General features: G+C 43.1%; 1 protein-coding gene and 2 long non-coding RNA genes across 3 annotated transcripts; 1 reads left to right on the top strand and 2 right to left on the bottom strand.

Annotated features, from left to right (window-relative positions):
- Positions 1-3,446: 3,446 nt before the first annotated feature.
- PSMD6 (proteasome 26S subunit, non-ATPase 6) lies at positions 3,447-10,038 on the top strand. Its single transcript, XM_086845922.1, has 8 exons — positions 3,447-3,737; positions 4,792-4,997; positions 5,513-5,658; positions 6,674-6,893; positions 7,002-7,110; positions 8,109-8,277; positions 9,507-9,584; positions 9,733-10,038. Exons 1-8 carry the CDS (start codon positions 3,593-3,595, stop codon positions 9,827-9,829), a joined length of 1,170 nt encoding a protein of 389 aa, XP_086702048.1. The 5' UTR covers positions 3,447-3,592; the 3' UTR covers positions 9,830-10,038.
- On the bottom strand, positions 7,032-9,542 carry LOC147650970 (uncharacterized). Its single transcript, XR_015275008.1, has 3 exons — positions 9,385-9,542; positions 9,173-9,283; positions 7,032-7,828 (listed from the first exon to the last, which is right to left on the bottom strand). It is a non-coding gene; the product is annotated as an uncharacterized LOC147650970 (long non-coding RNA).
- A 1,854-nt stretch (positions 10,039-11,892) lies between the features above and the next one.
- On the bottom strand, positions 11,893-17,719 carry LOC147650971 (uncharacterized). Its single transcript, XR_015275010.1, has 4 exons — positions 17,633-17,719; positions 14,134-14,281; positions 12,798-12,888; positions 11,893-12,165 (listed from the first exon to the last, which is right to left on the bottom strand). It is a non-coding gene; the product is annotated as an uncharacterized LOC147650971 (long non-coding RNA).
- Positions 17,720-18,513: the final 794 nt, after the last annotated feature.

Raw genomic sequence — 18,513 nt, forward strand, 5'->3', positions numbered from 1 at the left:
AAAAAAACCCTATTCAGTGATAATAGGGCTTCACTTGGCACCCTGAGGGGGGAAAACAGCCCAGCAAAGCACTCAGAAGGCAGAGACACCGTGCAGTTACTGCTCTGAAACACTGGCACCTTGTGGCAGCTCAGCCCAAGCCGGACATGCTGTGCCTGACTGTCCTGCTGGACATCAGGGTGGCCTGGGCACGGCTCCAAGAGCCAGGACACAAGCAGGAGCAACATCACACAGACACATAGAAAGCCACCTTGCTCTGGGCAGCATTTAGTAACTAACAGCCCCTATTGGGGAAGGAGGAGATCTGGAAATCTGTAGTTGCACTCCCAGCCCTATTTGTGGTCTCCCACAGCTACAAAAATGATGACGAGGAGGGTAGCATTACTTGAGTTGCCCATGATTACTGTCTGGGGCACTGACCACACAAGATGTGTCCAACCCAGGAAACTTAAAGGAGTAAACATCTATGTCATGATGTGTGTGAGCATCACCAGGGCAGCACGGGGTCTGGACCCCACCTGCAGTACATCCATACTGTCACCCTTTAAGAAAGAGATACTAAGGGCTTCTCACTGCCCTGATGCATCTTGTAAGGAAGGAAACAATCATTTGAGATCCCTTTTTGGAAAAAAAACCAAACCAAATTGGATCCTTTTGAATGCTGTAAGACCACATAATAGTCACCACAAGGTCTTATTTCATCATATAAATATTTGACCCTGAATTTTTTTCACTTTTAGTAGTGAATGTCACACATATGTACCCAGATCCTTTTCTCCCTGTTACTGCTGAAATACACATAAATATGAAATTATGGGCAAATATTTACAGGCAATAAATGCTGTGTGGGGTAATTAACTAGTGTTTCATATGGTTACAAACCAAAACACGACATTTCAGTAATAACTAAACCCAGGAAAATTAAAACTCCGTTCCCTTACTCTTCTCACACCTAGCAGCTTATTTTTTAGCCAATTAAAAAGTGACAAATCCAGAAATGGGAGAAGGAAGAAATTTTTCTCCCACAGTACATAATGAATCTGTGGCTTTTACTGCCACAATGAGCTGAGGATGCCAAACCCAGCAAGGCTGACGGGGTGTGGGTGTTTCTATGGACAGTGAGAATGGCCAGAACTATAATGGTTATGAATGATGTGAATTTCGGAAGAGGGAAGACCTCCAGCTGTGGCTGCAAACCAATCTTTATTAGGGATTAGGAAAAGAGCTATGGTGACAGCCAGGTTATCTGCTTACAAGGGAGCTGCACATACTTTCCACCTTCCATCCATCGCTGGAGGGACTGTCTGCAATAACTGTAGGTTGGAGCTGGTTCAATTTTCTTCGTCTTCAATTTTTGTGAGCTAATCCCAGCTCAGCCACTCACACAAGCAACATTCACCCTTGTGTGCAATGCCTGAGCACTTGGAACATCAGCCTTACTTAGCAGAAAAAACCCCAACCATCCCTTTCTTCCCAAACAAGGCATGCAAAGAATAAACAGCATTCCTTAGCTCCAGAGCACGCTGCCTAAGGAATAGAGCTGGGGACAAGATGCAAAAAAACCCCCATGCAAGATGCCTAAAAGTGTCTGTCATGAATAAAACTAATTAATAGGCCTCTGAGCAAATGCAGAGGCCAACAGGCAAATAACATAAACACTGCTGCAGAAGATCTGTGTGCTGTTCCCCACAAAGCATCAAAGCCATTTCTCCTTGCGCAATCGATACAAAAGTGATTGCAGCTCAAAAAGAGAAACAGAAGACAAAGGAAAAAATGACTGCTCTTAAAGAAACAAAGGAACTGCCCAACTTAAAATCCAGTTTCTGCTTTATTTTATTCTAGAATACTATAACTACAAGCCAATAAATAAGGGGGGAGAAAAGTCAGAATCAATGTAAAAAATACTAGCTCTTATCAAAAACACAGCAGGCAACTGTTTCTTCCAGCGATCTCCTAAATAATTCATACCCCATATACAGAAGCCAGTCTTGGGAATACACAGTGCCAAAACGGTCAAGGGAACTGTTTCTCCCATCACCTAGATGCAAAGCACAACACCAAAATAGAGGCAGTGGCCAAAATCATTGTATTTAAACCCCAATTCCAACAAATAGCACCAAAATGTGTCTGGAGGAGCTCAGCTGTACAGCAAGGGTGGTCAAGGAGGTTGGGTGGGATCCTGTATCCCACAGGATAATCCTGGGCATCCAAAAGTGCCCTTTGCAGGAGCCATGCACCTTGTGCCTGCCAAACCACCCAGCTGTGTTCCACTCCAAAAGCACCAACTATGCTTTTATCTTACTGCCAGCTTCCAAGAGAATACAGTGGCTAATATAGATGGAGTTGTAAGGATAAAAACAGGGTTTGACTTCAGGTATCAACTGGGGATGACCCTCAAGGACTCCACACACAGGGCTATGGAGGCACAGATGTGTAACATGTAACATCTGTAACATGTGGCACAGACAATTCTGGTGACAAGGGAGAGCAGGACAGGAGCAGGGCCAGTGGGGTGGGACCACACAGCCTTTCTGCCACCATCTCCACTTGATGTTCTCAAGGGAGGGGACACACTCCAGCACTGGAAGTGTTTGCTGTGTGAGGTCAGGAAAGACAAAATCAAGGATTTTTAATAAACAGATGGAGAAATGTCAAGAAAAGAAAAATGAGAAGTAAATGAACACAGGCTGGAGTCAGGTGTGACTTCCCCACCACCCTGGATTAAATACAACTGAAACTAGGGCCATTTAGAGCTCTCTTTATTTACCTTCTATTTGTTTTGAGCCACAATTTCTGGTGTAACACATTCAACCTTCTTTCTGAAACTACAAAGGCTACAAACTCACTTTTTCCTGTAACCCCTCCTAGGTCTATGTCCTTCCCCTGTGCTCAAACACCAGACAGGTCCTTCCTAGGCCTGTTTCACCTTGAGAAGAGACAACTGAGAGGAGACCTCATCAATGTGTGTCAGTGTCTGCAGGGAAGGTGCCAAGAAGATGAACCAGGCTCTGCTCAGTGGTGCCAAGAGAAAGGACAAGTGACGACGGGCACAAGCTGATGCACGGGAAGCTCCACCTGAAGATGTGGGAAAACTTTGTCCAGATTGTCCAGAGAGGCTGCAAGTCTCCCTCACTAGAAATATTCTAGTATTGTCTGAACACAACCCTGTACCATGTGCTCTGGGATCATACAATCATAGAATGGTTTTGATTGGAAAGAGATCTTGAAGATCACCCAGTTCCAACCCTCTACCATGGGGAGGAACACCTTCCACTAGACCAAAAACCCCTTCCAATCTGGCTTTGGATGCTTCCAGGGATGGGGCAGCCACTTTGCGGGCACACTGTGATTTTGTGGCTGTTTCTGTGTTTGTGTCCCCGCGCCGCCATGTCTGTGCCCAGGCCCGTCCCCGCCGCCAGGGGCCGCTCGCGCCGCCCGCCGGGGTCCTCCGAGCCGCCAGGGGGCGCCGCGCGGCGGAAACGCGCGGCCGCTTCCGCCGGTCGCGGCTGAGTCACTGCGCCGCGCCGCCCTCCGCTGCCGCAGCCGCCCGTCCTGCCGAGCCCGGCCCCGCGGCCCCCGTCCCGCCGCCGCCATGCCGCTGGAGAACCTGGAGGAGGAGGGGCTGCCCAAGAACCCCGACCTCCGCATCGCCCAGCTCCGCTTCCTGCTCAGCCTGCGGCCCCGCGCGCCCGACCCCGCCGCGCGCGACGAGCTGATGGCGGCGGTGCGGCTGCACAGTGAGTGGGGCCTGGGGGAGGCTGTGTGTGTGTGAGGGGTGTCTGTCTGTCTGTCCGCCGGCCCCGGCTCCGACCGCGAGTCTGTGGAGCAGCCGTGTGACTGTCTCCGCTCACGGATCCCCGGGCAGGGCGTTGTGTACGTCCCCCCGCGGTTCGGCATCGCTCTGCCCCCGGGACTGACTCCCCCGGGCCACGGACCCCGAGAGCAGCGGGGCAGGGCGAGCCTTGGACCCCTGCCCTGTCCCCGGCTCCCACCACTCTTACATGGTGCTGGGGCTGTAAGAGCTGTGAGTTGAGCACCACGGGCTGCTGCGCTCACGGTGGGATAAAGAGAATCACAGAACATCCTGAGCACAAGGATCATCAAAGTCTAACTCTTGGTCCTGCACAGGACACTCCCAACAATACCACTCTGCTGAGAACACTGTCCAAGTGCCCCATGAGCTCTGCCTTGGGGAGCCTGTTCAGTGCCCCACCACCCTCTGGGGGAAGAACCTTCTCCTGATACCCAAGCAAAACCTCCCCTTACACAGCTCCATGCTTTTTACTCAAGTCCTGCCACTGGTTTCCAGAGAGCAGAGATCAGTGCCTGACCCTCCACTTCGTCTCATGAGGAAATTTTAGACAGCTTTGAGGTCTCCCCTCAGTCTCCTTCTCTAGGCTGAACACACCAAGTGATCTCAGCTGCTCCTTATACATCCCCTCCAGACCCTTCATCATCTTCATGTCCCTCCTTTGGATGCCTTCTAAAAGCTTAATGCCAGGGTATTGTGGTGCCCCAAACTACCCCCAGAACTCGAGATGAGGCTAACCCAGTGCTAGGTAGGGAAAGTATAAATGGGAGCAGCGCAAAGGGCAGTGATGAAAAAAGATCTGTGAAAGGAAGTGTGAGGGACAAGGTTGGCAGAAACAGTGGCTGTGCTGTGGCTGGGTTCACCAGATACCTGGTCATAGAAGGGACACCTCTGGTGTTGACAGTCATGTTGTCCTTTTAGGAACAAACACACTCTTGTTGCAGCATTGAACAGCAGAACCCTTCCTGCTTCTCTTTCAGACATGGCTCCGTACTACGAAGCCCTGTGCAAATCTCTTGAGTGGCAGATGGACACGGATCTGCTGAACAAAATGAAGAAAGCCAATGAGGAGGAGCTGAAACGTCTTGACAATGAATTAGAGGATGCAGAAAAGATCTTGGGGGAGAGTGAAATCCGGGATGCAATGATGGCCAAGGCTGAGTACCTGTGCAGGATTGGGGACAAGGTTGGTGACTGCAGAGGCGTTATGGACTCATAGAAAACACTGCATGAGAACCCTGTTAGCTGGGCAGGCCCCAGTGAGTGCTGGGGGACTTGCAGAGAATTTTCTCTATGGCACAGCTCACACATGGCTGGCAGATAGGGGAGGGTCTTACTGAAGTATAAATTATCCAGGAAAAAAACAATCCTTGAAAGAAAACAACTTTTTTTCTTGACAAGGGGAAAAGTTTGCAGATACCATTATTCACTTTCCTTGCACCTTTAGACTCTCATGAGCTATTTAGATTGTGCAATTGAATTTCAAGTTACAGAGCAGATTTCCATAGTCTTTAGCTTTAAAAAATACGAGGAACACCTTTTCTAACTTGATTTAAACTTGGATATGTTAAGATTATTCAGAATGCATAATGTGAAAATCACAACTACCAGTGGGAGACTGCATGTGTTCTTACAACAGGTGTTTTGTGAATGTTCTGGGTGCTTTTAACATTCTTAGAGAAGCAAATACTGTTTTGCCAGGAAGGAGCTTTGACTGCATTCCGCAAGACTTACGACAAAACTGTGGCCCTGGGACATCGGCTGGATATCGTGTTCTATCTGCTAAGGATTGGCTTGTTTTACATGGACAATGACCTCATCACACGGAACATTGAAAAGGCAAAAAGGTACTGCTTGGGTTGTCTGAGTGCACTAAAGCACTTTTGAAACAAGCTGTAACAAAAGAAAAGGAAGATAAATATCTTTCTGTCCAGAAATGACTGGAACTGCTTGTGAGAGAGAATCAGAGTGATGGGTGGGTGTTATTTTGTTTTAGAGTACTTCCTACTCCTGGATTTTTTTATGGGGGAAGAGAAAGGTTAGGATTTTGTGGTAGCTGTTTTCTAGCAGCCGGCTCAATTTCTTTTTGTAGCCCAGCTCCCATTCCCATTTTGGGTGTGACTGGACTATGTCTCTGCCAGCTAAGTCCAGCAGCTCGTAGTGGCACCCAGCTGGCTCTGTAAAGAGGGAGCTTTTCCTTTAGAAGCAAGAGCAGCATGCTGTGTTTTTGTGGCACTGTCCTTCCCATGTTCCCACGGGTAGCTTCCCAATGTTCTGAACCTCAGCAGTTCCTGTAGAAAGCTGTGGTTCCAGCCTCTCTGCTGCTGCCCTGAGACATCAAGGCAGAGGAGGTTCCTACTTCCCTTGTTCCTTGGGCCAGGGATATTTTGTGTTGTCTTCTCAGCAGTTTTTTTCTTATCTCTGCCCTTCTTAGAGCCACACCAGTTTTGTGCTGATGCTTAAAAGGTAGCAACTTGTATCTTTTTTTCTACGCTGCTGGTTGGACAGCTTTGATTTTAGCAGCAAGGCAGTGGAAATCTGTTGCCACAGTCCAGGCTGACAGAAGTATTTACCTGCACATCCACAGAGATTGTTGTCACAGCTGAAGAGGCTGTTGACTTTACCTTTCAGCAGAAACTTGCCCTGTGTAAGGGCAAGAGGGAGGCCTCTGGCCTTTCCTGTCCCAAGGAAGCCACTTTCCTATGCCAACAGGTGTACAAAGCCTGGGCTGTTTCAACAAGCTGTAACATAAACCAAGCTATTCTTTCTCTAATCTCATTGTCTCAATTGATTTCTGCTTGTTTCACATAACTTATTACATTACACATTTACATAAGTAAATATTCTTTGTTCTATTTTAAGTCTAATAGAAGAAGGAGGAGACTGGGACAGAAGAAACCGTCTCAAGGTGTACCAGGGCCTTTACTGTGTAGCCATTCGAGACTTTAAACAAGCAGCGGAGCTCTTCCTTGATACAGTTTCCACATTTACATCCTATGAACTGATGGATTACAAAACCTTTGTAACATACACTGTCTATGTCAGCATGATTGCCCTGGACAGGCCTGACCTGAGGGAGAAGGTAAAGAGAGCGCGTGGAAACACTGGTGCAAACTGACAGAGCGTTTCCTTAACCTGTTCATCTGGAGGCTGAAAGGGATAGTGGTTTAAGATGTGTGTTTGCTTTCAGGTGATTAAAGGAGCAGAGATCCTGGAAGCCTTGCACAGTTTGCCAGCTGTACGGCAGTATCTCTTCTCTCTTTATGAATGTCGTTACGCAGCCTTTTTCCAGTCGCTAGGTAAGGCTGGGTTGTGTCCCACAACACTGTTTCAGGTGTTCCAGTTATTTGTTTCAGATCATACACAACTTTTGTGGAGTAGCTACAGTCTAGAACTGGAGCTATGTGCAGAAAAACTATAGAGATTTTTTTAAATGATTTTCTGCTTTGATTTTTCAAAGAAATTTCTCATCCAATGAGCCTTGTGAAAAGTCACATCTGATTAGGTGAAAAAGCACTTTGAAAATGGCTATGAAACACCATCTTACCTGAAGAGCCAGATCAGAAAAGATTTGAAAGCTTTCTGTGTAAAAGGGTGACACCCAAGAAAAGCTTTTCAGAAAACCCCATTCTTTCCAGTTCTCAGACTGCTTCTTTTTTCTTCTGTGAGATTTAGAATACAAGAAAATGAGATATTTAGAAAAAGCAAGGAAGAACCCTTGATTTTGTGGAAGACTAGGCCTGATGAGACTGAGTTAAAGGTCAGCATCTTCCTATTGCCGGCCTCATCCCAAGCCGAGCACGGAGGTCAATTAAAAAAGAATCACTTCAGTGCCTGGAAATCCTTGTTACTAATTTAAGAGCTAGTAGCAGAAAGTTAATGTTTTGTCCTTAAACAGATGTGATAACAATGTTTCTTCAAGGGGTTACATACCCAGCTCTGCTTGTTACCCAGCTCCAGGCTGTGCCTGCAGGCAGCAGATCCAGCTGTTGCCTTCAGCAAGGTGGTCCCTCTCCCCTGAAAGAAGGATGCTGTGCTGATTACAGGCTCCCATTAGCTTTGCCACAGTACTGTTTGCATGTTCTTTCTGCTCCTGGCTCCAGAACTGATACAGATTAGATGAATTTACTTCCCTTTAGTGCAGAATCCCTTTCATATCTTGAGGAGTGCCGGAATACAATGGTCACGCCTATTACTTATTAACTGGTGCTGTGTGTTTTATTTACATAACTGATACTTGACATTTCTCAGAAATTACTGACTTCTTTTTTTTTAATTTTGCTTCTTTTGTTTTCAGCTGTTGTAGAGCAAGAGATGAAGAAAGACTGGCTGTTTGCACCTCACTACCGATACTACGTACGGGAAATGCGAATCCACGCCTACAGCCAGCTCCTCGAGTCCTACCGGTCCTTGACATTAGGGTACATGGCAGAAGCTTTTGGAGTCAGTGTAGAATTCATAGATCAGTAAGTTCTTTGGCTTTTTCAGTTCACAGAGATCTCACTTTATACCTTTTACGTATTTATGATAATCTCATTATGAGTAAAAATCTTTGTTCACTTGTATTCTAAATATACCAAGTTACATTTCTATGGAAGAGCGTGAGACACTGATATTTCATTAATTACTTTGTTCTTTATATTGCTGTATTTATTAACCTCCATGTTCTGTGAAACTTTAGATTTTAGATAGCTTAATTCACAGTCATGCAAAAATGGAGCTGTTCCAGCTTTGGGGATCTGTACATTTTTTGTACTCTGCCAGTCTCCCTCTCTCATTTTGCTTGGTTTCTGTTTTGTGGATAGGATCTGATGTTTTTAACTTAAATCAAACATACCCTGCAGTCCCAATTTGAAGTCCTTTTCTAAAATAAAACCAACAGATTTAGATGATGATAAGAACTAAGTGGTGAGTGAAGTGAGAAACTGACTTTTACTCTGTGTACATGAAGCATATTATTTCAAATGCCTTCACAGGAGTCATTCTTGTGGTTTCTAACATAGAAAACTTACAGAAATATGAAACTGCTTGAAATATTCAGAAATTAAGAAGTGTTTCAAGAGAAACACTATTTCTCTTGAAAGAAAATACTATTTTTCTTTCAAGAAAACCAAAATACTATTAAATTAAAAAGTAATGTTTTTAAAGTCATACTAATTCTTATGCTTCCCAGTAATTTATTATGAGTTGTAACTTATCTTATTGTTGAGCACAGGAATATTCTTTTCTACCACCAGTGCTGTGGTAGAAAACCACCAGCTGATAAAACAATACAATAATAATAAAATTTGATAAAGCATTTAAAAATTAAATATTATGGAGATACTTTTTTAATTAATTGACTGGCATGAAGATACTTACCTCAGGATAAATTCCAAATAGCCACACTGCTTTACTGCTGCTTTTGGATTTGGGAGTAGTTGACACAAAGCTCAGTGGTAAGTTTCACTCACTCAAGTACAACACTTTGGCCTAGTAAGAAAGAACCAAGAGGTTTTGTGTTCAGGTCACTAAAATGATTTTTTTTTGGGTGCAGTGTCCAAGCCTTAATAAGATGAGGATGCATAAGATACCTTATGAAGATCCATAGGCTGTTGCTTCAGAAATACAGTGTGGTGTAACAGCAGTTTCTGTGCACTTGGGTCTACAAGTCCCTGGTGAAACAGGACTTAACCAACTTTTTTTCTTTATTTAGGGAGCTTTCAAGATTTATTGCAGCTGGGCGATTGCACTGCAAAATAGACAAAGTAAATGAGATTGTAGAAACTAACAGGTATGTAACAATTCCTAGAGGTGGTTTTTAACAGATCAGTTGAATTCTATATATTTTGATGACATTTACTACAGAAATGTTTAATGTTTTGGCATAAATTGTAGTCCTAGTTCTAAATCTCTGTATTTTTTCCCTCCATGATTCCTAGGCCTGATAGCAAGAACTGGCAGTACCAAGAAACCATCAAGAAAGGAGATTTGCTGCTAAACAGAATTCAGAAACTTTCCCGAGTAATTAATATGTAATTTTTTTAATGCAAGGGAATGCAAAATTTAGATGTTTAAAACATTTTGGAAGTAACCTATAAATATATTGCATAACTTGGTATACTGTAGGGAAAAAAATAACTAGCAAGAAAGGTAGTGTTTTTACTTTCCACTTCATTATGTACACACTGTTCTGTTCTGGTGTATGGAACCCAGTTCATCTATTAAATGTATGATACCGTTGGTGATCTCTTGTAATAGACTTTGTTCCTTTCCTTGCCTGTATACCCAGTGTTCCATATTGAACAGCAAAGCAGGCTCATGATCTGTGAACATAGAGAGCTCATGGCCGTTTTATGCTTGCTGTTTTAAGACTGGTATTGGAATCAGAGGTGAAAACAATCTGTTGCACAATAGTAAAGTGACCAAAAATTTTAGTGAAGAGTGCACAATGTGCAGACAGGACAGAGTGTTGCAGTGAAGGGATTACAGCTTAAGGGAGAAGGAATAAGGATGCAAGTGATTGGGGTGAAGCAATAATATAACCACAGAAACTGCAGGACTAGAACTGCGGGAACTGTAACAGAAGTAGCCTCTCTCTTTTTAAACTTTTTTTTTGCAAACTGTTGAAAAGAAAGTCAGCATGTGAGCAAAGCATTACATTTGTAATTATTGCCTGAGTTAGATTTGCAGATGTCAGTGGGAGCTGTGGAAGGGACTACTGCAGTCTGACAGCTGATCAGGTACTGCAGGGGTTACAGTTCCTTTCTTCACAGCTGCTGAGGAATGAATGTCTCACTAGGCTGCTGCCATGCTGATGACACATGGTTTCTGGCCTGGCAGAGCCTCCAGCAGCAGCTGTTTACCCTGCTGGCCTGCCTTGAGGGGTTTTTTCCCTCCTCCCAAAGGCAGCCTGTGAGTGAGTTCTGTGAGCTTTTGATGCATTTGGAACATTTACAGCCTGTATGCATTGCAACTTCAGTGCTGGAAGGAGCCCCAGCAGGCAGGTGTGCTCCAAGAGCAATCCTAGCCTGGAAGCTGCTGTGCCACAGACTGGACAGCTTGGAATTTCCCCTGCCCACCCCTCCCATTGTAAGATCATGGAGGGCCTCCTGTGCTGGAATCACTGCTGCCTGCCTGAGGTTGGACCCCTTGGTGCTGAGGGGACATTACTATTCTCTGATGAATTTTTCTGAAACCCAGAATACAACCTCATGATTTCAGGGGTTTTTTTACTCCTTTCTGGAGGCTGTTCTGGTTGTTTCCCCCTCCAAGAAGCAGCTATTTAGCCAGTTTAAAGATTTACATTTCAGGCAGTACTAATGAGAAGAAAATTCTGATCTTTCTTCAGAATAGGCAGAGTAACAAACAAGAACTCTAGTTTATCATGTGGTCAGCTATGAGTCTCTGTTTTGTGTGTTCACACACATACCATTTCCTATAAGGTTTTAATTGATAAAACCCAATATTCAGACTTGCAATAACCTCTCTTGGTTTCTACATCTGTTCCATGCCAGGTAGCTTGGAAGGCTTTAATCAGTCTGACTTTTGGGAGCATCTTCTCCACCTTCCATAGGTGCAGGTGTGAAGCCCATCAGAAAACCAGACTGCTTTCCTGTCTTCACTGACTTGAGGAATTTCTGTTTGGTGCACAAATCAATTTTCCTTTCCAGCAGATTTATACATGAACTGGCCTTAATTAACTGCATCAAAGCTTCCATTCAGCACATGTATTACCATGTATTTTTTAACTGTAAGGAGAATAGAAACCTGCTCAAGAAAAATTAGGCTAACAGGGGCTTCATGCATTCCAGAGAAATCTTACTGCTCTCTTAGTGTAGGTAAGAGCAGGAGAAAAGAAAATGGAAAGCCCTACTCTGTGTGGAAGTAAAAGCACTGCTAAAGAGTCTTAGTGCTCTAAGATACTTGCAGAGCTATCAACTATTTTATCCTAACCATGGCTGTCATCCTTTGGAAGCCAAGTATTTCAGCATCTGGCAGTCTCTGCTCAGGTGGGTGAAAAATAATGTTCCAAACAGAAGTGCGCAATCCTACTACAGCAAAGACTGCCCCCCCCCCCACCTTTAAAGATCCCAACTTGCCTTCACATTTCCTGATCTCAGCCTACATCCTGCAAAAGAGGATCCAGGGAGAGCCTGGAGATCTTCAGGACAAAGATTTTTGTGCCAAGACATGGCAGGAAGGAGTCACAGCAATTTTAGCAGAACTTTTGAAGGCTTTGTGCAGCAGTTCAGCCTCTCAGCCATGCCAAATAGCGATGGGATAAAATTCTGGGAAAGGTGAAAGGCAGCACCTCCTGAAGCCCACAGCTGGAGGCACACAGTTTAGCCAGCACGGCTGTTCACATCATTCTCCTGAAAAAAACCCAAAAACCAGCAATCTGATACAGATTTTCTAAAGAGTAGGAATGCTGAGGGGTCCTGGGTGGTCAGGCCTGGAGCTGATCAAGGGCATAATTTTGTCTATTCTATTGTTTTTAACTGCCTTCTTCCATCTCCATGTCAAATCAGAAGCATTACAATTTCTACTTCCTGAAGTAATTTCAAGTTGATTTTTACTGTCCTGTGACCACATTAGTTTTATATTCTGTTTATCTGATCTCATGATTTCCCTTTATTTAACTCTGATTGTGAGCAGCACTCCAGACGCAGGCGTTCATGCCTCGCTTTTGACACCTTTCCATGGATTTATAGTCCACATGCCAAAGCTGTACATTCTCTCTTGTAATTTAAGCTTGGGCAGTCCTTTAGCTAATGCCATTCTCCAATTTCGCTTTGCAAGGCTGACTTCACCCTCGCTACAAGGTAGCCAGAACCAGAGATTTCATGCCACAACTTGAACTCTGCAATTCATTCCCTGCATTAATGATGGGAAAGCAGGTGGGAAGGGCAGGAGGTAGGGTGGTTTAGGATTTGTTAGTAAAGCTTTGCTGCAAAGCGGTTGAAATGTCGTTTCTGTGCAAGTCTCTGTGCAGTTTCTGGCTCACCTGCCACCACCTCTGGTGCTTCTGTCACTGAACACTGGGCTCCAGAGCTCAAGGTCCAAGGGACAAGGCACTGGCTTTAGGAAAAAGTCACCTGTCATGGACAGGAAAGGATTCAGGTGAAGGGACCTAATCAGCAAAATGGAGGACAAAAAACTTCCAGCACTGTCAGAGACCACCAAACCCAGGCAGCAATACAGTCGCTGCTGATGCTGAAGAAACCTTTGTATCAATTTGGGCACCAATGTCAACACCAGCTATTTCTCATGGGCTTGGACAAAGCTTTTTTTACTTCATTTCTCAGGCTGTTTTTCCTCCTTGGCAATAAAGTTTCAATCCACATTAGTTTAAACCCTGAAGTTTGTTGGGTCGGAAGAAACCCAAGCATATGCCACTTTTCCATGACAAAGCTCCCATGCTGCTCGTTAGGAACGAATCCAGCAGCTACCACAGCTCCGAGCCAAAGCACTGAAAAAAGCATCCAGTCAAAATAAAAAGTCCCATGGTGGATCCTACAAGCCACATGTGTCTGATTATTTGTTGCAGCAGAACGCGATAATAATGAACCAACAGGAATTTGCATTTAAATAAAGCCGGGGCAATCCCTCCTTTGGGTTGTTTTGGTAGTCGGTGAAAACAAAGCGCCCACGGCGAGGCGCTCCGGCCTTCGGAGAGCCCCAGGGCACCGGGCCAGCTCCGCACCCTCACCAGGGCTGCACAGGCAGAGCCTCCTGCCAAAGTCAGGTTGGAGCCTTTGAGCCCAACACTGCTCCACCAGGGGAAAGCCAAACAGCTTCGGGCTCCCAGGACACATCTCCCCGGCTTTGATACTAAATGCAAAGGGCACTGACAAGATGCACAAATACACAAACCCTGCACACGGGGAACCTCTGACCCTGGGGTTTCATTGCATGCATTGGCAGCCTCTTACATCACCGACTAACTGTCCTGAATATAAACTGGAGTGTTTTCCTATGAGACAGTCACTGATGGGAGGGAATCACCCAGTTCAGGGACATCTTTGCTTACTGTGCAGCACCTGGTCAGAACTGTTTTTCATCACTAAATCCTTTAGTGAACAGAGTCACCAGAAGAGAGAACCCAAGGAGCAGCTCTGCTCTGCCCCAGGGTCAGGGCTCCCTGGCACTGCACTGCACCAAATGCAGCAAAGGAAGGGGAGGGAGGATGCTCCAATTCCACAGAGCTCTGAGAGCTCAGGGTTACACAGGGTAAATGCACCTTTTTTTCCTTCCTTAACCTTGCCTGTTTCAGAGGACACTGAACCCTGTATTAAATGCAGTAAAATGCAGTTACTCCTTCAGCACTCAGAGTCACGAACCTGCCTGAACACGATGCCAAGCACAGAGCTCTGCTCCACTGCAAACACCCGACTCCCACGCGCTCCGGGCTGTGGTCACTGGTACAGCTCTGCAGAACCAGCTGCAGTGCCAGCAGCTCCTGCAGGATGGCACAGGTTGTAGAAACTGCTACTAGGAAGGAAAAGCATTTGTAAGAAGGCAAGACAAAAAAAGAAATCACAATACTCAGTAACACAAAAGTAAACGTAGAACTACATGTGTTACAAAAAGACAAAGCAGAACTTGCCTGTTGTCTGAACCCCGTTTATATCTTGTGGCATTTATTCCAAATATTAAGAAAAACTTGTTATAAAGGGGAAACAACTCAAACCAAAACAAAATAGAGACAGAACAAAGGAAGTTTTGCTGCAAATGTCACTCTGAAGTCCTGTCCCACTGACAGGAGTTTTACTGGCTTTACAAACTGCTCCAAAATCACCCATGAGACATGAGTCCTGAGACAGAAAAACTCTGCAGGAGTGTTTAACCTGCTGAATTCACACAGTGGATCTTCAAACTGTGAAAACACAGAAGACACTTTTTTGGGAGGAAAAAAAAAAAATCCAGGAAACACGATGACTCAACATAACCACATCTGGGGCTGTAAAGGCTGCTGCTCATTATTGTGATTAGAAAATAATATAAAGTGTGAACCTCAAGTAACAGAAGGTCCTTTGCACAGGAAAATGCTGCAGAGATGCATCAGGCACTGCTCAGAACCAGGTACCAACCCCCTGTAGGATGGAAAGCTCCAAACCTACTGGGCTGACTCACAATGCCAAGGGACAGCGACAGAATTTGACCACATCCAATTCTCTGAAATTAGTTCACATAGGCACTGATACAGATAATGTTTTCCTTTAATAGTGAAGGATTTTATAATGAAGCAGAAACATATAATATATTCCATGCAACCAACCTCATTTATTGAAAAGTCCTAATTTTATTGCCTTGTTTAGTAACATGTTTGTTCAACAAACTAATCTTTTTCATGAAGCAAAGCACAACTTTTTCTTATAAATAGTATAAATTATTTTATTTACAGAAACTTGTTACAAAACAAATAGACTATATATTTATTTTTCTTTTAAATATCCAAAGTAATTTTTCTATCCCATGACATTTGTTCATGTACTATACAGCAGCCAACACAGAGTTCAGCTGATCAGATGCTCTTGATTATGTATACAAATTATCAAACTATTCACACATTTTACACAGGAGATTGCTTTTAGAACCAGGCTCAACACCGAGCAAGATGCTTCCAAGGCCTACATTCACATTGACATTATGTAGTGCTCATTTCAAAATTATCTTTAAAACATAAAATATCTCGCACAAAAGGTAAAAATGATTATTTTCTGCTGAACAGTGAAACATTTAAGAATCTTTCTAAGCCCAATTCCCTCCTCCAGGACAGAATGAGTAAAAGACGAGAGATTCCTTGGCAAGAGAACTCTTACAGGAAGACAAATGCCTTAGAAATGTCATTTGGAAATCACATCTTTCTTTTTTTCATGGTTTTAAGAGGTACTTACGTGGGGTTTTTTCTTTGTTTTGGAATACCAACAATTTGGAACATTTTCTAAATTATTTGATTAACGAATATTGCTCCCCCCTACCCAAAATGAGACAGTTAAATAAACTGCTGGTTAAAACCATATCTCAAACCCTTGGCATTATACTAAATATGAGTTATTGATAGGATTGTTCCAACATAAGGTATTAAAATTAAAAGATTTTACAAAAGCTACCAGCGTAATTTGCTTTCTTTTGTCAACCCATCTCATTAATTTCTGAAATATAGATATATGCATGTGTGGATATACACACACGCACATATATTATATATAGGTGGAAAAAGCAAGCTCCAAAATTTCAACTGAACATTCAAGTCTTTTAAGGAGAAGCTGTCTAAACAGTCCAAGCTTAAAACTAGTTATATCAGGCACTTTCAGTTTTTCCGTTAGTTTTAAACCACATGAGACCCACACGGATGCGCACGCACACACACGCACACGAACACTAAAAAAAGAGAAGCAGTGTGTCACAGAACTGAATGGATCTTCTGGGAGCCAGGAACTGAAAACAACGCCACAGCAGCCCCGTGGGCCCGGGCTGGGACCCTTGCTGTGGATCCACCCACTCCCAGGACAGGGAAAAGGGACACGGCTTTCACAAAACGGAGGCATCCCTTACATTGCAAAGTAGGCATGTTAACTATTGGCTTGGCAGTGAACCACTTCAAATTATAAAAAGGTATTTGCTTTTTTTTTTTTTAATTAATTAATAAATAAATACTAGATGATCTCAATTGTACCAAAACTGGATATAAGAAAAAAAGACCTGTGCAAAAATACATATTTAAATATGTACAATCAATTAACAAAATATGTCTTCTGAAATAGGGATACTTCAATATTTATAATAGAACAAGAAATTCCAAAATAAAGATACAAAAGTATGTTTTTTTTTTCTTGTATAATTCTTTGTTCATCATTGCAGCAATTTTTTAGGTTAAGAAAACTGCAGGAGTCATAACGAGAAGTTGGAAAGACTATAAAAACTGTATCTCTTAAATTAATACCAAAATCTGTCTAGAAACAACCCAGCCACTGCAAATTCAATTTTGCAAGGAAAATTAATTTTAAGCTTCCTTAATTATTTACAGTAAGAACTATGTGACAATAAAAGCTTCAGGAACAATGTTCTGCTTATAACCAAGATCTAAAACATAACATTTAGAGCAGGTCTAGGGCAGGCAGAATTTATGCTCGGACTCTTTGCTCCAGTGGCTCAAGCCCCCACGGTGCAGGTGGCTGCACACACTGGCTCTGGAGGAGCAGCCATCAGAAATTCACTTTGTACACATCTGCATGCTACTGAAGGAGCACAAATTTGCCATTTTGCTTTCAGATCAACAGAACCTTAAAAACAACCTTAAAAACCAGAGGACAGTTCAATCACAAACTCGCCAGCATCCAATCGTGCCGAATTTTCGTTTCCTTTACCTTTGTTTCTACCAAGAGTCAAATTGCACTTGTGACTGATGCTGTCCAGAAGTGGAAGCTCTGCCCCAGGGACTTCATCAGAGCATGGATTTCTCTCCAAACATGCAGGATTTAATACACTTGGATTTCTTTTTGTGGCATTTCGCTTTGGTTCCTTTTACATTAAACCAATCGCAGTTCTAACAATCCTTTCAACAGGGCATCCTATTAAATACGAATCCTTTTGTTCCTGAAAAGTTGTCTACTGGTTTTTTTTTTAAAGTTTGCATAATAAGAGTCTCTAGTACATTGCTTTCTCAGTGTGATCTTTTGTATCAATTCAAAGCTAAAGTGTCTGCATAGAGGCTTCTTGTTGTTTTGCTGTATAACAATGATTTCATAGGAAGTTCAGGAGAAACTGAAAGCATTGTTAGGTAAACAACTAAGCAACTGCTACTCAGAGTGGCTTTGGATTCCCTGATGTACTTACTACTTGCCACCAGAACGGGGAGAAGGCTGGGCTACGTGAACAGTTGGACAGGCTCAGATTGTCTCTTCTCAGCAATAGCTGATGCCCCTTTAAGGCAGAAAATAAAAATCTTCTTCATTAGGATTTCATCTTCCTTTGCTTTGCCCCCTTAATAAAAGTTTAGTCAGTTTTGAGCCTTTACCTGATGTTTAAAAAATTAACAAAAACATCCAGATGAGTCAAACCATAATACAATGAGCCCTTTGGCGGAATTCATTTTTGAGTGTTTCGAAACAAGACAAAATACTCCATAAAAATTGGCTGGATTATACAAAACTGTAAAGCCCCACATGCTCATAAAGCCTGGGTGGGCCTGGGATGACTGTGATGCACAAAGCAGTGCTTCACAGTGAACTCTGCTGTCAAATTGGCATTTATTCCAGAATTCTGACTAAAAAAAAAAAAAAAAAAATCTTACTGAGTGGTAGAAGGCGTCACACATCAACAATTTTGTTACACAAACAAGGCAGAAAGAAACTGACTTTTATGGTTGTTAAAAATATTTAAATATTTTTAAATCCAGTTTTAAAAAGGGCTAATTTTATCAGCTGGAAGAGGAAGACAAATCCAGCCTAATTTCACCAATACAGTTCTTTTTTAAAAAAAACACAAAGGCCTGTGGTATACAGTCTAGGTCAATAAATAAGTTCTTTGGGCATAGAGTTTTAGAGGTTATTTGCCTTTGTTTGTTTGATATTTTTGGAATTTTTAAAGAACAAAATTAACTTTTCTTCCACAATAAAATCTCATTCAAAAGAATAGAAAATAGGTTTTGTATCACACAAATACGGCATTTTTATACTTGTTTTCTGAGCAGTGGCCTCAAACAAGTTTTTCTGGTT

This window comes from Cyanistes caeruleus, chromosome 11, assembly GCF_971803275.1.
Source record: "Cyanistes caeruleus chromosome 11, bCyaCae1.hap1.1, whole genome shotgun sequence".
Lineage (NCBI taxonomy): Eukaryota > Metazoa > Chordata > Aves > Passeriformes > Paridae > Cyanistes > Cyanistes caeruleus.